The sequence below is a fragment of the Phascolarctos cinereus genome, unplaced genomic scaffold, assembly GCF_003287225.1.
Source record: "Phascolarctos cinereus isolate Bilbo 61053 unplaced genomic scaffold, phaCin_HiC Scaffold_4;HRSCAF=312, whole genome shotgun sequence".
Classification (NCBI taxonomy): domain Eukaryota; kingdom Metazoa; phylum Chordata; class Mammalia; order Diprotodontia; family Phascolarctidae; genus Phascolarctos; species Phascolarctos cinereus.
The window spans coordinates 513793948-513812859 of NW_027555847.1; the positions used below are offsets into that span (position 1 = coordinate 513793948).

The following is an 18912-nucleotide window of genomic DNA, read 5'->3' on the forward strand; positions in this document are numbered from 1 at the left end:
CTGAAATTACACATATTTGGTTATGAAGTTGTCAGTTAGTTCCTAAAATGTGATCTGTTCTCACACTAATGCCCTTCAAGGTCTATGGAGATCATCAATATCACTTTCAAGAGCAAATGTCACTGTGGAATGCCTGATTCACACTTAAGACACAGTTAGGAATAGAGCCATTAGAAACAATGAAGATAAAGGTACTGTAAAATACTGACTTCAGATGCAATTGTCATAAATTCATTGCTAGATCAGAATTCAATTGTATGGAATGGCAGGGGGAAAAACCCTTTTAACCTTTAGGCACTTTGTTTGAGGAGGCACTGAAAGGCATGTCAGATTTTCACTGAGTTATTGGGCTTAAAATATAAATGCCACGTGCTGATGAGTGGTATTTATCTCTCCACTGTGGAAAGAGAATGCTGGCTTCCTGTTTATTTTAGAGGCCCTGTTCTGTGGTTTATTAGCAATCTTCCTTTCTTATAGTTTTCTCCTTTGGTCATAGGGGAGATATAAATGGTGGGACTGCAGAGGGCAGTTTCCAGCTGAGGAAGATTGCATTGCCTTTTGCCATCATCCTCTTTAAGCAGATTAGAATTAAGTGGTAATAGCTGAAAGGAGGTTTATAAATCAGAAAGGCAAAAGTGGCTTCCATCCCTCTTGGTTGATAACAACTTAGAGGTCCAAAGGCTGATCTCAAGGCACAGCCTCATTTTGACCTTAATAAGATGATTTATCTTCTCTATTTATAAAAATTCTTGTAAGGTTTTTTGTTTTGGTTTGGTTTTAGATTTTGAAATCTAAGCTATTAAGAATAAAAGCTAGCTTGACTCTCAGCCCAGAAGAAAAAAGTTATCATCCTGTTTAGATTCAACAAAGCCTATATACTTTTAGTAACTTCTGCTTTTGAATTTCACATTCCTACAATATTCACTAAGAGGAATTTCTACATTAAAAAAGCCCTGATGTAGTAGCCAGAATTGGGAGAGCTGAGGAATGAAGAGTTGGGAAAAGTGGTGTGGTGGGAAATTCACCAAAGATTACTGAGAGGATTTTTTTTTTAATTTCTGGCACTGCCTTGAAATTTGTTTTTGTCTCTTTCCTTTTTACCTAGACAAAAGTAAAACAATGCATGTTTGTTTATGCAGTGAAAGGCTGTTTTCTGTTGAATCTGTTAGTACATGACTTGTTTAAACCAATATCCAAAGCATTTAGTCACTTTATTAGAAAGCAAAAATGATGGAAACCCCTGGAGAATGTTTAGAACAGTCTTGGTAAAGATACATTGATTAATAAGCAAAAGGGAGGAAGGATACATATTAATTTGTTTATCTGTAGCTCATTAGAACTTTTCTAAATATTCAGCTAGTGAAGCAGTAGATAAAATTAGACATTCTCTTTAATCTTATAAAAGTTTCTAATCGTGAAAAAAGCCCCAGTATTATTCCTAAATATCTGATATGTAATATATTTCCTAATAGTAGTAATTTAGATATACAAAATAATTCAGAAATCTTGAAGATTCCATGGAGATTCATAGTCTATTGGGGGAATTTAACTTGAGTTAGATTTCTTATCATACAGTCCCCCTAAGGTAGAAGTTACTTCTTCATCCTTGAATCTCTTGTGCCTTGTATTTTTCTGGACCCCAAACTAAACATGGCCTTTCAAAATGTTACCTTTTTTTTCCCCCAGGCCTCCTTAAAAGTACATTTTCTTTTACTGAAATAGGGAACATTATGGAAAATCTGGATTATATGATAACCAAGCATGCATTGCTTTTTTTGGGGGGGGGTCCTCTTCTATCTACTTACATATCAATTTATATTATTATTTGTATGTATATTTTCTCTTCTCTTCAATTATGCTTTTTGGATGTAAGGACTATCTCTTTTGTTTCATCTTTTTATATTCTGTGCATATCGCATTATCTTTCACAAAGTATCTTTTCCTTAATTTTTATATATGTATATGTGTGTGTGTGTGTGTGTGTGTGTGTGTTTGTCTGTTGAACATAGTCAGCTCCTGGGCTAATATAGAGTTATCTTCATTGGACCACTGCTACATTATCTGGTGAAAGACACACTGTGAGTGCATAATGAGACCAAAAACCCCGAACCCTTCTGATGCAGTCTTCTCCAATTCTTTTTTTGCAGATCCCATGCGTGGACCTAGAAAACTTGAAGTAGTAGAGATCAAATCCCGGCAAATCACAATCCGTTGGGAACCATTTGGCTACAATGTCACTCGCTGCCATAGTTATAACCTCACTGTCCATTACTGTTACCAAGTGGGAGGACAAGAGCAAGTCAGAGAAGAAGTAAGCTGGGACACCGATAATTCACACCCGCAGCATACGATCACTAACCTGTCACCCTACACCAACGTCAGTGTGAAACTCATCCTTATGAATCCAGAGGGACGAAAAGAAAGCCAAGAGCTTATCGTACAGACAGATGAAGACCGTGAGTACTTTGAAATTACATTTTTCAGTGAAGCTTTTGAAAAAAATTTCTTTCTTTTAAAAATATATTGCTTTAAAAAGGAGAGGTGAAACAGGATTAAAAAAAAATCCAGGCTTTAATACAATATATGCTTATGCTGCATGCCTGTATGTGTTTCAGTATACTTACACTGGGAAGGTTCTGTAGTGGGGAAATAGGGACTGAATCGGTGATTTCATTGGTCTATGCCAATGGTGTCAAACTCATATACAAATGGGAGCCATTAAGTTGTTTATAAAGGTCTCTGCCGGCCACATATTGACTTGAAAACCATCTATTAACATTATCTAGTTTGCATTGTATTTTTATCTGTTTTGTTAAATATTTCACAACTGCATTTTGACTTGATTCAACCTTTGTGGAGAGTGTTTCTTTCCATGTGTTTGAGACCTCTGGTTTAGGGAACTTCCAGGAAAGGAAATTGGCTCTACCAATGCAGGCCTCTCTTCTGCACCTTAAGGGTTTGTTGTCTAAAGCACTAAGGGTATGTTTACTTAGGGTCACATGAGCAGAGACTATCAAAGACCTACTCTTCTGATTCTGAAGACAGCTGTCTATCTACTGTATCATGTTACTTTTCTGCGATTATAGTAACATACAGCCATATACGGTCCGTCGTTATTGTTCCCCATAATTTCAGTCAGTCAGCTAGCACTTATGAATCACCTACTGTGGGCCAGGCAATGTGCTAAGTATCTGTAATATTATTAACTCACCTTTCTAGGATGTGTTAAGATTGTGTTAAGGTGGCACAGTAGATATGGTGCTGGGCCTGGAATCAAGAAGACCTGAGTTCAAATATGGCCTTAGACACTTACTGTGTGACCGTGGGCACGTACATCACTTAAGCCTGTTTGCCTCAGTTTCCTCATCTGTAAAATGAGCTGGAGAAGGAAATGGCAAACCACTCCAGTATCTTTGCCAAGAAAACTCCAAATGGGGTGATAAAGAATCAAAAACAACTGAAATGACTGAACAACAACAAAGATTTATGAAATATTTTCCTCGTGAGAGGTCAGTGTGTCAGCCATAACGTAATAAAACCTTGAGTGTGAATCCCCGCTGTGACACCAAGTCTTTGAATGAGTGATATGGATTAAATCTCTTAGTAAAGCCTTCTAATCTACCCATCCCATTTTATCAGTAAGGACCTGAGCCTGGGTCAGTTATGTGACAGATCACGAATGTCACAGCTGCAATCTGAACCCCAGTCTTCTTATTCCAAATTCAGTGCATTTTTCACTGTCTTATATCATCTTTTAAAGGAATTGTTATAGTGGAATGGGTGCTGTGTGGCCCCAGAAGACCAGGATTCAGATCCCAGTTATGCTGGGTAGTAACGGTAGTAACCTATGTGTCCTTGGACATTTAACTTCTCTGGGCCTCAGATTACTCAGTCACAAAATGAAGGCATTTGCCTAGCTGACCTGTGAAGGTCCCATAAAGCTATAAATATCTTATCTTGTGATGCGGTGAATTATGAAGAACTAGCAAAACAAAACTCAATTAAACAATTCTTTTGGTGTTATTATTATTTAGTTCTTTTCAGCTGTATCCAACTCCTCATGACCCCTTTTGGTGTTTTCTTGGCAAAGATATTGGAGTGGTTTGCCATTTCCTTTTCTAGCTCATTTTACAGATGAGGAAACTGAGGCAAACAAGATTAAGTGATTTGCCCAGGGTCACACAACTAGTAAGTTTCTGAGGTTGGATTTGAACTCAGTTCTTCCTGACTCTAGGTCTGGCACTCTGTCTGCTTCACCACATAGCTGCCCAGCAATTCTAGACATTTAAAAAAAAAAAAGAAAGAAAGAAAAAGAAAGAAACTCATAGCCTGTTTTGTAGACCCTGTCTAAAATATGAGGAAGCATGATGTAGTGAGGGGTCCTGGACTTGATGTCAAGAGAAACCCAGGGTTGAATCTTGTTTGTAACAGGTGTGACCCTAGGTGAGTCTTTTAATTAGCCTTTCTGAATATCAGTTTCCTCATCTCTAAGTTGGCAATACGTGATAATGCCTCCCTCACACGGTTGTTGTGAAGATCAAGTGGGATAAAGTCTGTAATGTACATCATGGACTTAAAGCAACTGTATGTGCCAATTTTACATTATAGTGTCAATAAGTGTTATAGAACTTGGAGATCATTAAATCCAAAAAATAAAGTTAAGTGCTACTTGGATACTTTCACATAGACGACTGTGCAGACCTTTCAATCGTTCCCACACTTCTTCCTGAAAGAAAAGCCCATCTTAATGTGCCAGAATTCTTCCTGCACAGTTACATGGCTGTGAAGAGCAGCATACTGCAATCTCCAAAGCATCAAAATCATGAGGCACCCACCAGGCAATGGAGAGACGTATGTATTGCACATAAATAGACTATAGCATGTTTAATAGCAACAAGTTGTGGGCAATAAGTAATGTAAAATATGTCCTCAACAAGATATATTACTAGAAAAGGAGGCAAACTGGTTTTGTAAGAAGCATAAGAAAAAAAGAAGTAGTATACTACATGACTATATCATATACTTTTAAGAGCCCTAGAGATGATCTCTAGGCTTTTGGATGAAGGATTTGTGGGAGGTTTCTGACAAGTTACAGGTCTGCAGGTTAAGAGTGATTATGATATAACCACTGATATAGCCTGAAGATAACAAAATAGGATACCAGCACATATATTCCCATATATAACATACGCACACACATATACACATAGATGGCATATATATTTATAATCATGCAAACACACATATACATATATGCACATTTACACATATATATGGAAATATAAAAACCATTATTTCATGTTTTACTACAGTTGCTAATATTAATATTATCATCACTCATCAATTATTAAATTGTAGTGTTTTTAAATAATAATACCTTGTTTTCTTATACTAAAACAACAAGTCTTTATTATAGACTGCAATGCTATATGTCCGACACGTGGAAGATTCAACATGATGGTTTATTTAGAAATCCTAGGGAATCAGCAGAGAAGCTGAGATGATTAATATTTTCCGTAGAGTTGCAGGCTAAAAAAATAAATCCTTAAAAATCAATAGCATTTTTATACAGTCATAACAAAATTCACATAGAAGGAAAGTGACATTCAAAATAACTACAAAATGAATAAAATATCTGGGAATCAATCTACCAAAGCATATTTAAAATCTGTATAGATATAATTTTAATATGATTCCTCTGTTTCCCTATTTGTGAAATGAAATTCTGAAATTCTTTTTTTCAAGTAGCTATAAATATGCAGGAGGTAAATTAACATTGTAGTGAAATAACTGATTCTGGAAGGTTTCAATTTATACTATTGTATGTTCAGTTATCACAGGTCAAGTTAGAATCTAAATTTATTGTGCTTGCTTTCCTATATTTCTTTTGGACAAAGATATGACATCCAATGAAATTTTTCAGGACTTATTATAGGTCACTGGAAAAATTTAATAACTTAACCAATAAATGATATTTCGCTGTTTGAAAAGGAAACCTAATTTAAGTAGGAAGAGGTCTGTAATTCACTTTTGTCCTTGGTGGGGGAAAGTGTTTTTCACCATGCTTCTGAGGCCAATGGACTCTCTTAATGTACCCCCCAAATTCTTAGATTTTTTTGGTCTAAAGCCCAAACTCTGACACTCTAACATGATATGAATCTATGCCTTCTTATCTTCCCTGAGAGAGCTGACACTTACTGGAGGAAGAAGAATTGATATCTAAGAATCTTTTTTTTTTTAACTGAAATGGTTATTTCATTTTTGTAAATAACTCCTGGTGAGAGACTGTCCTTACATTGCAATGCCGACAGGTAACTTCTGTCAAACTTATATAATTTTAGAGTTGCATAAGACTCTGAGAAGTTATATGGCTTACCTAGGGTCATACACCTAATATGAGATTCAGAATCCATTTCTCTATTCACTATGTTGTACTGATTCTCATGTGAAACCATTATGGAATAAAAAATGTGTTAACCTATTTTATAACAGACTTTAAAGGCAATGAGTTCAGTCTAGGCTGGAATAGTTAGCAAAAGCTGCACAAAAGAGGGGGAGCTTGAGCAGGGCTTTGAAATATTGTTAAGATTTAGACAAACTGGGAGGAAGTGGAGTAAGATGTTTGTGGGTGGGGAAAAAATAGGATAAGATACACAGGAAGAATAGACGTGATCATAGAGAACAGATCTAGTTATCTTCAATGAAGGGTACATCTTGGGAAGGTCAGGAAAATAAAATTCAAAAATTGGGGTGGAGCTAGACTATGGAAAGCTTTGAAATTCAGAATTTCAGGTTTTATGAGATACTTAGTACACAGTCTTTGTAGGTTATTGAGGTAGGAGTGGCATGATGAAACTAGTCGTCTAAAGAAATTCCTCCTGACAGCTAAATGTAAACTATGTTTAAAAGGGAAATTAATAATCTTTTAAAAAATTGGAGACTTTCGCAGTCATTGGGACATGACATTTCAGGTGACTGGAAATAATGAGTACAAGAGACAATTGTTTTTTCTAGTATTTTTTAAATTATTGCCCAATTCGTTGATCTGTTCTTTTTCTCTTTATTGATGTAAATGTTTAGAGATATGCATTTTCCCCTAAGTACTGCTTTGACTATATCCCATAAATTTTGTTTTCTTGTTATTATCTTAAATGAAATTATTGTTTCTGTGATTGGTTCTTTGAATCACTCATTCTATAGGATTATTATTTACTTTCTAATTAATTTTAGTCTATGCTTCAAAAATCCTTTACTCAATGTAATTTTTTATTGCATTATGGTCAGAAAAAGATTTATTTAATATTTCTGTTTTTCTGAATTTGTTTGCAAGGTTTTTATGCCCCAATACATGGTCAATTTTTTTAAATAAATAATTCAGTTTTAGTTTTCAACTTTCACATCCATAAGATTTTGAGTTTTAAATTTTCTCTCTTTCCCTCTCCTCCTTCCCCCATCTACACTCAGACTTCATATTTCTTTCTCTGGATGTGGATAGCACTTTTCGTCTTTTGGAGTTGTCTTAGATTGCATACAATCTGATATAGGCTCTACTTATACATTCATATTAAACATATTTTCCCATTGGTCATGATGTAAAGAACAATTAGAACTAATGGGAGGAACCACAAGAATGAAGCAATAAAATAAAACAACAAAGGAAAAGGAGAGCAAATAGTATGCTTCCATCTACACTCAGACTCCACATTTCTTTCTCTGGATGTGGATAGCACTTTTTGTCTTTTGGAGTTGTCTTAGATTCTTTGCATTTCTATGAAGGGCCGACTCTATCAAAGTCAGTCATCCCATAATGTGGCTGTGTACAATGTTCTCCTGGTTCTGCTTATTTCACTCAGCATTAGTTTATGTAAGTCTTGCCAGGTTTTTCTGAAGTCCACCTGCTCATCATTTCTTATAGCTCAATGGTATTCCATTACATTCATATGCCACAGCTTGTTCAGCCATTCTCCAATTGATGGGCATCCCCTAAGTTTCCAATTCTTTCCCACATGGTCAGTTTTTGTGAAGGTGACATATATAGCTAAGAAATAGGCATACCCTTCTTTATTCCTATTCAATATTCTCCAGAAGTTTATCATACCTAACTCTTCTAATATTTATTCATTCCATAATTTCTTCTTTATCTAAGAGCCATTTGGAGGGAAAACACATCTTCTGGATTGTTTGCATGGAGAAGAGAAAAGAGGATAGAAAATTCAAAAGTTTCCAGCATAAGAGATTGCAGGGATGGGGAACCTGTGGTCTCGAGACCACATGTGGCCCTCTAGGTCCTCAAGTATAGCCCTTTGACTGAATCCAAACTTCACAGAACAAATCCCCTTAATGAAAGGATTTGTTCTGTGAAACTTGGGCTTAGTCAAAAGGTTGCACTCAAAGACCTTGAAGGCCACATACAGCCTTGAGGCCACAAGTTCACCACTCCTGGATTAGAGGAATGTGTACAACACTGATACAAATTGTTTAATTAGGAATCAGAATTGATATGTATACACATTCATACATGTGGAAATTGAACTCAGATTTTCATCATTTTGAGTCTAATTCTCTATTCATTTTATCATGCTGCATCCCCCATAGGCTGTTCCAAAAGTCTGTGCAGTTTTAAGCTATTAAAGCTTTAAACTGCACTAATTCTTTTGGACTTTCCTATATGTTATGTATCCTGTATACATTATGCAGTTTATATCTCTGTATCTATATAAATATCCTTATATCCATCTTCAGTGTATGTGTGTTTGGATAGATGCACACATAAATATATATGCATACACCTATAGATATATTTATAGATGTATATACCTGTGTGTGAGATTTTAATATAGCTTAATATATTACTTCTAGGATAAAATGGAATAAGATAAAAACTTCTGCATTTGTCTTTTATGATTCTTCAAAATCTGGTTTGAGACTATTTTACAGGCTTTGCTGTGCATTTCTACCCTTTACAATACTCTGTGTTCCGGCCAAACTGACCTGTTCACTGTTCCCCATATGCAGCATCTCCACACCTTTGCCCTGTCTGGAATTCCCTCTTTCCTCACTTCCATGGCTTAGAATCCCAAGCTTTATTTGGGTCTCACTTTTCACCTCCTCTGTGAAGCTTCTTCTGACACATTCCATCCTCCAAGTTGTTATGCTAGTGCCCCACCCCCCCACCAAATAACTTTAAATTTACTGTATGCACATTATTATATATTTAATCTATGTACATGGTTTTTTTTTTCCAAGTAAAATAAAAGCTCTTTGAAGACAGGTCTATTTCATCTTTGTCTTTCTATCTAAGCATAGCACAGTTGCCTGGCACACATTTGCCACTTAGTTAAATGTTTCTTCCAATGAATCTCACTTATATGCTCAGTGAAATACTACTGAATAGCTGAAGGATCTCGAATGTTTTGGGTATCAATACTCTTTCCATTGACATAAATTTTGACTCTACTTTTTCATAAAAAATAGTTTTCCTAAGTGGTTGTGACCAAAAACATTCACCATTCTCTTTCCAACATGGTGATAAGCCTCTCTGAACCTAGCTAGACTATTCTCTATATAGAATGAAGATGTATATGTAGATTGTCACTGAGTCTATACTGTTATGGAATCTGCCATAGATTGTACTCTACTGCCATAGTCTTAGAAATTCCTACTCCATAATGAGGTAGCAGAAGAGAAGTTTTTTTAATGGCATTATAAATTCTGTCATTAGAAGAATTGCATGATGTATTTGAAAGCCAGCTATAAAATCATTTTTGGATCAGCTGATATTTAAGATCATCTTTGCCCCAGCTCTCCGTCCTTGGCTAGTGAAGTGTCTGCATATCAATAGACATTTATTAAGTGTTTTTATATTCAGGTACTGTGCTAAGTGCTGGAGATACAAAGAAAGGCAAAAGACAGTCTGCCCTCAAGGAGCTCACAGTCTAATGCAGGAAACAACATGCAAACAGCTATGTACAAATAATGTTTAAACAGGATGAACTGGAAAGTAATCAACAGAGGGATGATGCTAGAATTAAGAAGGATTGGGAAAACCCTTCATGTGGAAGGTGGGATTTTAGCTAAAACTTCAAGGAAGCCAAGAAGTCAGGGGAGAACTAACGAAGTGCCTTTATGTTTCTGTATTGTAGATGTATGTCTGCACATAATATACTCATAAGACATTAATAATATACATTTATAGAGTACATTCAAATACATCAAGAGTTTTTCATAGGTCATCTTATTGAACCACAGAACAAACGTGGTGAGGAAGGTACTATATTGGTTTTACTGTCTCCATTTTACAGAAAAGGAAAGAGAGGCCTAGTTAATTTTAAGTGACTTGCTAAAAGTGCTTATATTAAATGTTGTAGGTAGGACTTGAACCCTGAATCCAGGTCCAGATTTATGTCCTCTACCCTCTGTTACTTTTCCATATATATCCTTTATTTGATCATTGATTTTTATAGCTGTTTCATATCAAGAAATCCATTTGATGAGATGGCTTTTCATTGTCAGCATTTTTTGTTTCTGGAGCACAATATGTGCTTGATACTTACTAGTTGGTGACCAAATAAGTCTATAAATGAGATTGTGGTTATGTTATGTGTGGTTTTGTATCATGAATAAAGAGATGTTTTAAAACTTTCTTGGGTCAAGTGAGAAGATTTGTGTAAAGAACTAAGTTTTGCTTTTGGTTTTATTTCTGGCCATGATTATTTTTTCCTGAAGAATTATTACCTTCTATCATTTAATGATGTGCGGCAGCTAAATTTGGTTGTGCTTCAAGCATTACAGGACACAGAGGAAAAAATATGAAATTTAAAGTCAGAGGACCTAGTTCAAAACTCAGCTTCGCCATTATCTTATTGGTTGACCTTGGACAACTTTATGGGCCTCAGTTTCCTCATCTGTAAAAAGAAGGGTGATAGAATAGATGAGCTACAAGATCCCTTGTAGCTTTGAATTTATAACTCTTCCAAATTTTTATTTTCCTTTCAAGAATAGAAAGCATGATGTGAAAATTTATCGAATATCAGTGTTTTCTCTTACTCTAAGGAAGAGATGACTAGATATTGTTTTCATTGTTTCCCTAAGCTAAGAGGAGGTGGTGGGGAGGGGGGGAAGGAGAGGATTAAGGGAATAATTCTATCTACTATTTGAAAATCTCTGTGGGAGAATGACTATATCTACAGAATATCAAATATCGTGCCTCTTTGAAAAATTAAAACCTAATGAATGTTCATCTGACCAAAACTGTATTTTGTTGTTGTTGTTGTTGTTGTTAGTTCCAAGTTCTGTTCCCATTGAATCTATCCAAGGAAGTACTTTCGAGGAGAAGATATTTCTTCAGTGGAGAGAGCCAGCTCAGACATATGGTGTGATCACCTTCTATGAGGTAGAGAACATCTACATTTAATTATAATTTTAGTTCAATTCAACAAGTATTTAGAGAGTGCTTACTAATTGATTTAAAGAATCCCATCAAATGTCAATAAATTTGGATTGAATGAATATGGAACTGTTTTGATAAAGAATTAAATAGTCATTTAAAGCAGCCTTTTTTAATATTTAAACACAGAAATATAATAAATGTAAGTTACGATCTATGGTATGTACTTTTTGAATGAGTATTTGTAATGAATTGGGTGCTTCCAGGTTAGTAATTGCATGTTAAATAGATAAAGTATTGAAAATTATCTTTCTTTTAAAAATTGAATTGTTTTATTTTGTTTAGGTGTTAAATATTTCAAAAGTTTAGACCTTGATGTTTCTTAACCATAAAATATTGTTTTGCTGAATTGTAGAGAATACAGATTATGCAATTTAAAAGTCAATAAAATTCACCTGGGGAGTGACAATAGAATAATGACTCTTGATTTTCAGGAATTAGCAATTCTCTTTAGACTTCAGTGGCATGGTTATATCTAGTGATGTATGTCAGATAGTTGAATCATAGTGAGGAAGATTTTGATGAATTGTTCAAGAAAAAATAAAGTAGCAGTGGTGACAGACATCACCACATTTGTATGAGAATCATTTCACTAAGCCTATTGTAATAGAAGTAAGCAGGTAGATTTTTTTTAAGCTAGCATTTATTTGAATGCAAATTCAACAAAATTATATGTTGTTAGGTTTCTGGGAATTGCTGCTGCTCCTCATCTGGAACCTCTGCTTGAATACCTTTCAGAAAAACTGACAAAAGACTGAGCAGATTAAGCTGTCAGACAGTAATCACTGTTCACCCTCATATCTGACCCAACTAGCCTTACATTTATGTTTCCATAAATCTTCTGAAACTTGGTTATTGAAATGCAAAAAGAAAAGAAAAGAAAAGAAAAAAGAAAATAAGAAAGGAAAAAAAATTAATTGAAAGCTAAAGGAATTTCAGTAAAAGAAAAAAGCTAATTTCAGTGCTAAGCTATTGATGTTTTTCAATGGCTGTCTTACTGTAAAGTGGAAGAAATATTAAGAAAATGCATGACTTGTCCCTTGTTTCATAATTACTTCTGACAATTGACTATTTGATCACAATTTTTAGAGTTTGTCATTTTAATCTCTCTGATGTTTTCATGCTTCATTTGTATGAAAATTAAGCGGAGAAACAACTAATTTTTATGGAAAAATGTATATGATATATTGGGGCCACTCAGTGGATAGAGTTCTGGGCCTAAAGTCCGGAAGACCTGAGTTCAAATCTAGCCTCAGACACTTACTAGCTCTGTGATCCTGGGCGAGTCACTTAACCTCTGTTTGCCTTAATCAACTAGAAAAGAAATGGCAAACCACTCCAGTATCCTAGACCAGAAAACCCCATGGAAAGTCTGGTCCATGGGGTCACAAAGAGTTGGACACAGCTGACTGACTAAACAACAATGTGATATCAGCCTTGGAAGTAAAGCTTTGATGATGAGAGAAGGAGTGAATTGTCTCAGAAGATACATATGCTTGTCTAGAGCAAGGGCAGTAAAAGCCAGGCTCTCCCATCTATTGCCACAGGAATGCATATTTCTCAGTGTTAAACAATTAAGTACTTAAACAATAAGAATGGAAGTCCCAACAGAAGAACCCATTAATCTCTTGGAGTTTAGCAGACAGGATCTCCCAGGTGAACACTAATCTAAAATGCTAGCACAATAGGGATGGATGAAGGTGTCATAAATCAGGCTTTTTGAAAAAATAAAAGTATATGCATAAGCACAGCAGATCAATTCACTTTACATGGTACCAGAGGGGAAAGCTTAGAACTTTTCTGAGTTGAGTTTAATGACTAAACATAAAATCTTCCTGGATGCAAAGTCCTTTTTTCTGTCCTCTCTCCTATAATACCATCACCTTTTTATGTTCATTGTTCCTCTTTTATTCATGATCATAATAATACCTTACATTTGCATGTAATCATAATAATACCATTCATCTCCTATTTGCAAAATATCTTTACATTCTTTGTCCTGCTTGAGCTTCCCAACAACCCTTAGATGTCCCTAGAGCTGATGTAATTAGCTGTGTTTAACTGAGAAGGAAAAGGACACTTAGCTGATATAACTTGCCTGTTGTAACTCATCAGATAAGTGATGGAAATGTCATTGAAAACCAGATTTTCTGACTTTAAGATTGTGGGGTCCCCCCCCAAACATTCCTCTGGCAGAAAATAATATAACTAAAGATTTTTCAAAGTAAAATCTTACATACCTTGATATTAAATCTGGTTAATGTAGAGGACCTGTCAGTCAGAATATAAGGAACTGTGACAGTAGGAAAAATAGGGACATCAGATAAAAGACAAGGACTGGAATATGGATTAGAAAAGAAAAACTTAAATGATAAAGAAGCCAAGCATCTCTTTTTGGAGAAAGAAGTAGAATTTGATAATTACGTGTGGAAGTAAAGATGAAAATAAAGAATCATTAGGATAAGAGAAGATCAAATATAGATAGATAGATATAGATATAGATGGTATGATAAATGTAACCAAAGGAAAAAACATTAGGAAATATTTGTAAATTAAAAGAATAGAGCATTATTCTCATTCTTTGCACATTCTCAGACTTCCTTGGTTCTTGCTCAATGAGATAATGACAGTGGTAAAAATAGACCCGGATATCTGCTGTCCTGGGAGCTTCAAGTTAAGTCAGCAAGCATTTATTAAGTGCTTACTAGGTGACAGGCACCATGCTAGGTTCCCTGTTGCTCATGGTTCATCTGCTGTCTGGAAGGGCTGGGTTTGACTAAGTTGATTTGGATATGGGCATTTGTTTGGTCTCTATGAAGGACAGTTAGTTTCACTTTAGCTGTCTTACAGCTACCTTCCCTTAGGGTAAATATACCCCCACTACTGGACAGACTTCAAAATATATGCCTTTGTCATGGGCTGATAGATTTATCTCTCTGTTTTCTGTTAATTTCTCTCCCCTCTCTTTGGTATCAGAAGTGATCCTCTTCTCTGACAGTTTTCCACCAATTACTCATTCATTTTATCCTCCCTTCTCCCTTTTCTAGTTATCTTTGAAAAAACTCAGATTCATGAGTCAACTCTATTCTTCAAAAAGAGATAGTTAAGCATTTATTATGTGCATTCTAGGTACCATGGTCAATACACGGAAAGATAAGCTATGACCCCTGATTTCAAGACACTTTCATGGTAGAGAAAAGAATATAAATCTGTGAAAAACTGGAAATAGGATGCAATGGAAAGAGTTCTAGACTTAGATTCAAAAGACCTCTGTTCAAATCTAGACTCCTCAACTTACTACCTGTGTGACTTAAAGTATGTTAACTTCTCTGGACTTGTTTAATAGCAATTTAATGCCATAGAAGAGAGATCACATGTCATATAATTGCCAGATGGATAACAATTGCAATAGGATTTCAAAGGGGAGACCCATTTTTCCAGGATAGGTTAGTCAGAAAAAGGTTAACAAAAAGGTTGCTATGTAAGCTGAGTATTTATTAAAAGATAGATAGATGAAGAGGAAGGGAAAAGGAATTCTAAAGGCATAGACTGGAACAATTAAAAAAAAACAACATGGAGAAAGTATGACACTTTTCTGTAAAAAAATAAAACAGTTTGACTGTAATGGAATTCTTATAGGGCAGTGATGAAACAAGGCTGGAGAAGAGACATTGATAATTAATCGAACCTCATATAACAGGATATGAAATGTAGAGATTATGGTAAAAGTAATGAGACAGTGATTATTTTTGTATACAGGAGAACAGGATTGAATGGAGATATAAGAGGCTGAAGGTAAGAAAACTAGCTAGGATACTGTTGCAACAACAGTAACTAGTCCAAGAACAGGCTAAGAGCCTGAACTAGATTAATAGTGGAAACTGAGAGGAAGGGTTGCATATGAAAGAAATTAAGAAGGAAGAACCAACAGGACTTCGTACCCGAATATGGGATTAGTAAGTGAGAGGAAAGAGTAACTAAAATTTTAGACCCACAAAATTGAGAAAATGATGGTACCATAAACAAAAATAGGCAAATCAGGAGAAGAAGCTATTTTAGACAGAAGGTTGAGCTCAGTTTTAGACACATTGATTTTTAAATATCAGCAAGACATCTATGTGGTCTAGTTGAAAATAGAAAAGCAGGGGAGGGGAGAGAGAGAGAGAGAGAATGAAAATCAGAACTTTTGATTAGATTTGAGAGTCTTTTACATTTCAGTTCATCCAACAATCAATAAATATTTATTTAATTTATTTTGCATCAGGCACTTTGCTTATCTCTAGAGATAGGAAAAATAAATAAATAATCCCTGCCTACAACAGAGCTTACATTTTACTGAGAGAGACAATGCGCACATATGTAAGTATGTACAAAGTAAGCACTTAAGTTGTTAAATTTAAAATAGTGAGAGAGGATCCTGGCAGTGGGAAGAATAAACTTGAGAGTTGTCCTGAAGGAAGGGTGGCATTCTATAAAGTACACAAGAAGAGGCCAATCATTCCTGCTTCGCAGGAATGTATCTGGACTGCTATAAAGGCCCAAAGTGGGGAGAGAGAATATCTTAGGAAGGGAACAGAGAGAAAGCAAGTTCAGCTAGACCATAGACTGTGGGAAGGAGAGTAATGTAAAATGAGGCTGGAAAGATAAGGTAAGGGGCTAAGTTATAAAGAGCTTCAAAAGCCAAGCAGAGGAGTTTATATTTTATCCTAAAGGCAATAGAGAGCCAGTGAAGTTATTGAATAGAGAAGTAACAGGATCAGAAGGCAAAACATTTGACAAATGAATGGTAGATAGATTGGAATAGGGAGAGACTTGAGTCAGGAAGACCAATTATGAACTCACTATAATAGTCCAAGTGAGAGGTGACTGGAACCAAGGTGGTAGTTAATGTGAGTAGAGATAAGGGTTGGATGGAAAAGATGTTATAGAGGTTAAAATGCCAAGATTTGTCAGCTGATTGTGAGAAATATTGAAAGTGAGAATGACATCAAGGTTGGGATCATGAGTGATTTCGATTTGGAGGATGGTAATGTGCTTAACATAGGGAAATCCTCAATCTTACAGAAACTGGGAAGAGGGGAAGGGTTGGGAGGAAAGATAATGAATTCCTGGAGGCTAGAAGAAGGGTGGTCCCCTCAATGGACATAAGCAAGTTGGGTGGAAAGGAGTGAGAGCAAGGAAGGAAACTTGGTCTCATTGAGACCAAGGAAATGAATGAGATTAAAAAGAACAAAGGGCCTAGCATTAAACCTTAATTAATGGCCTTAATCAAAGGGTAGAAAAGATAAAAGAACTAACAATGGATCTAGAAGTGGAACTGTTATAAAAATAGAGAAAAAAATAGGATTTGGTGACATCATGGAAACCAAGAGCAAAGAAAGTTTATGGAAACAAAGGTGATCCAACTCTCTTGAATATTGCAGATGTCAAATAGAACAGAGGAAAAGAAACTAGATTAAGCAACTAGAAAATCATTTTTGACCTTCAGAAATATGGTTTGAGGAGAGTGATGTGCAGTGGATACCAGATTGGGAAGAGTTAAGGTGTGTTAATGGAATCAGTTCTTAAAGACTGCTAGTTCAGGAGTGAAAGTAAGTGGAAAATATTAGCTGTTTGGTGGCAGTGCTGTCAAAGGTCTTTAAGGCTGACTTAATCTAGAACTAAATTAAGCATACTTGAACCACAGGTGTCTAGCTTAATGGGTTATCCTGACATCTAAAAACAGAGCTCTAGGCAAAAGACCGTCATGTTTTATGTTTTTTTTCCAGGTCAGCTTAAGTGTGTGACAGAGAATACTTTGTGAGTTAAAGGGTTAATATCCTGAATATTCTACCAGTCTGATCATGTCAAACATGGTTGTGATTAAAGTACAGAGCAAACATTTTCTTGCTAAAGCTTAGTTGATTCGATCTAAATATTCCTTCAGAGGTCTTCTTAATTATAATGATATGGTATAAACATAAGAAAAAAAAGAATGTCAATTATCACTTTGTATAATAACAGTGTTAGTGTTCATGTACATAAATTACAAGTGAGTCTACCAATTTAAGAGCAAAAAAAGGTGCTTGGTTTTGCAATTTAAAACTTTTGAATCGGTTCCTAATTTAGAAATTATGTCATTAAAGGCAGTGGAAGTCAGCAATCACCACTGAAAACTCTTATTTTGGAACGTGTGATGAACTCATTTTGGAGGTTTAAATTTAAAAAAAATGAGTAGCATTTGACAGGACAAAATGTAAAGACTCTTGTCTTTTCTTCATACATCAATTTTTGAAAGATTTATTGTTTCACCTCTATGGATAATCCTTCCACTTACACCTATGAAGTGTCTGAGGGGAGATTTGAACCTACATCTTCCTGACTTCAAGTCCAATACTTTATACCATGCAAACTCTCAATTCAAATCACATCACTTTAATGACATGAATTTTCAAGGCAAAAAAGAAGTCAACATCTGGTGACCAACCTTTCAATGATGAGCCTTTGGATAGAAGAGCAAGGCCTCATAGTTAAGAGCCTCTCTGTTTCTAGCTCATTAGATTTGCTAGATGGCATTCCACCTACGGTCACTTCCACATACTGATAAGACATCAGAGTGGAACTTTAATAGTGGACTTTCTTCCTATGTGTGTACATTTGGATGAGTTCACATTTCAGCCCAAGGTAAAACTCTACACAGTCTTGGTTGATAGTCAGAATTACAGAAGAGAACCAGAGGTTCAATTTCAAATACAAATGCCTTAGCTTATTTTGTGGCAGAGCATCTAAAACTACTCTTGCTATCAAAAGAGGACTATCTCCTATGGCATAGAGTCTAATAATAGCCACATTGATTAGAAATGGAACTGCATGCATATTAGGACTTTATCTTGTGTGGTTAATTGCATTTTTTGTTCAAACAGTAGCATGATTTAGACATTTTGAAGGCAAACAAATTCAAGGTATTAGTTTAAGCCTGAACCCATCTTTAACACCATAAACCGTCTGGCCCCAAGTTCCTCTGTCTATAAAAGTAATAACTCATAACTGTCTTGGCTGAATTCCTGTGTCCCTTCATTGGATTCAGGATTTGAAGAGTCTAAGGGAGCAGGATAGCTTATCATAAAATGTCTGACAGTGCATACATCAGAAGGGTTTATTGGATAAAGATGCAATCTTGTCCATCTGCCCAAGATATTTTATCACATTCTTATTCTTTTGCAGATCACCTACAAGGCAGTCAGTTCCTTTGACCCAGAAATAGATTTATCCAATCAAAGCGGAAGAGTTTCAAAGCTGGGAAATGAAACTCATTTCCTTTTTTTTGGACTGTATCCGGGGACCACATACTCCTTTACTATCCGAGCGAGCACAGCCAAGGGCTTTGGACCTCCAGCAACAAATCAATTTACCACAAAAATATCAGGTATTGTTGAAAGTGAATGACTGTGTCCTTCATCAAAAGCAGTATCATCCTTCAGATGCTA

General features: G+C 35.6%; 1 protein-coding gene across 7 annotated transcripts in view; it reads left to right on the top strand.

The window, feature by feature from the left end:
* The window catches only part of PTPRM (protein tyrosine phosphatase receptor type M), a 922867-nt gene that overhangs the window by 480272 nt on the left and 423683 nt on the right, over nt 1-18912 (top strand). For all 7 annotated transcript variants that reach the window (XM_078153517.1, XM_078153511.1, XM_078153512.1 and 4 more), the window contains 3 exons: nt 2148-2456; nt 11283-11392; nt 18650-18851. In XM_078153517.1, the coding sequence (XP_078009643.1) occupies nt 2148-2456; nt 11283-11392; nt 18650-18851 (621 nt within the window). The remainder of the gene's footprint in view (nt 1-2147; nt 2457-11282; nt 11393-18649; nt 18852-18912) is intronic.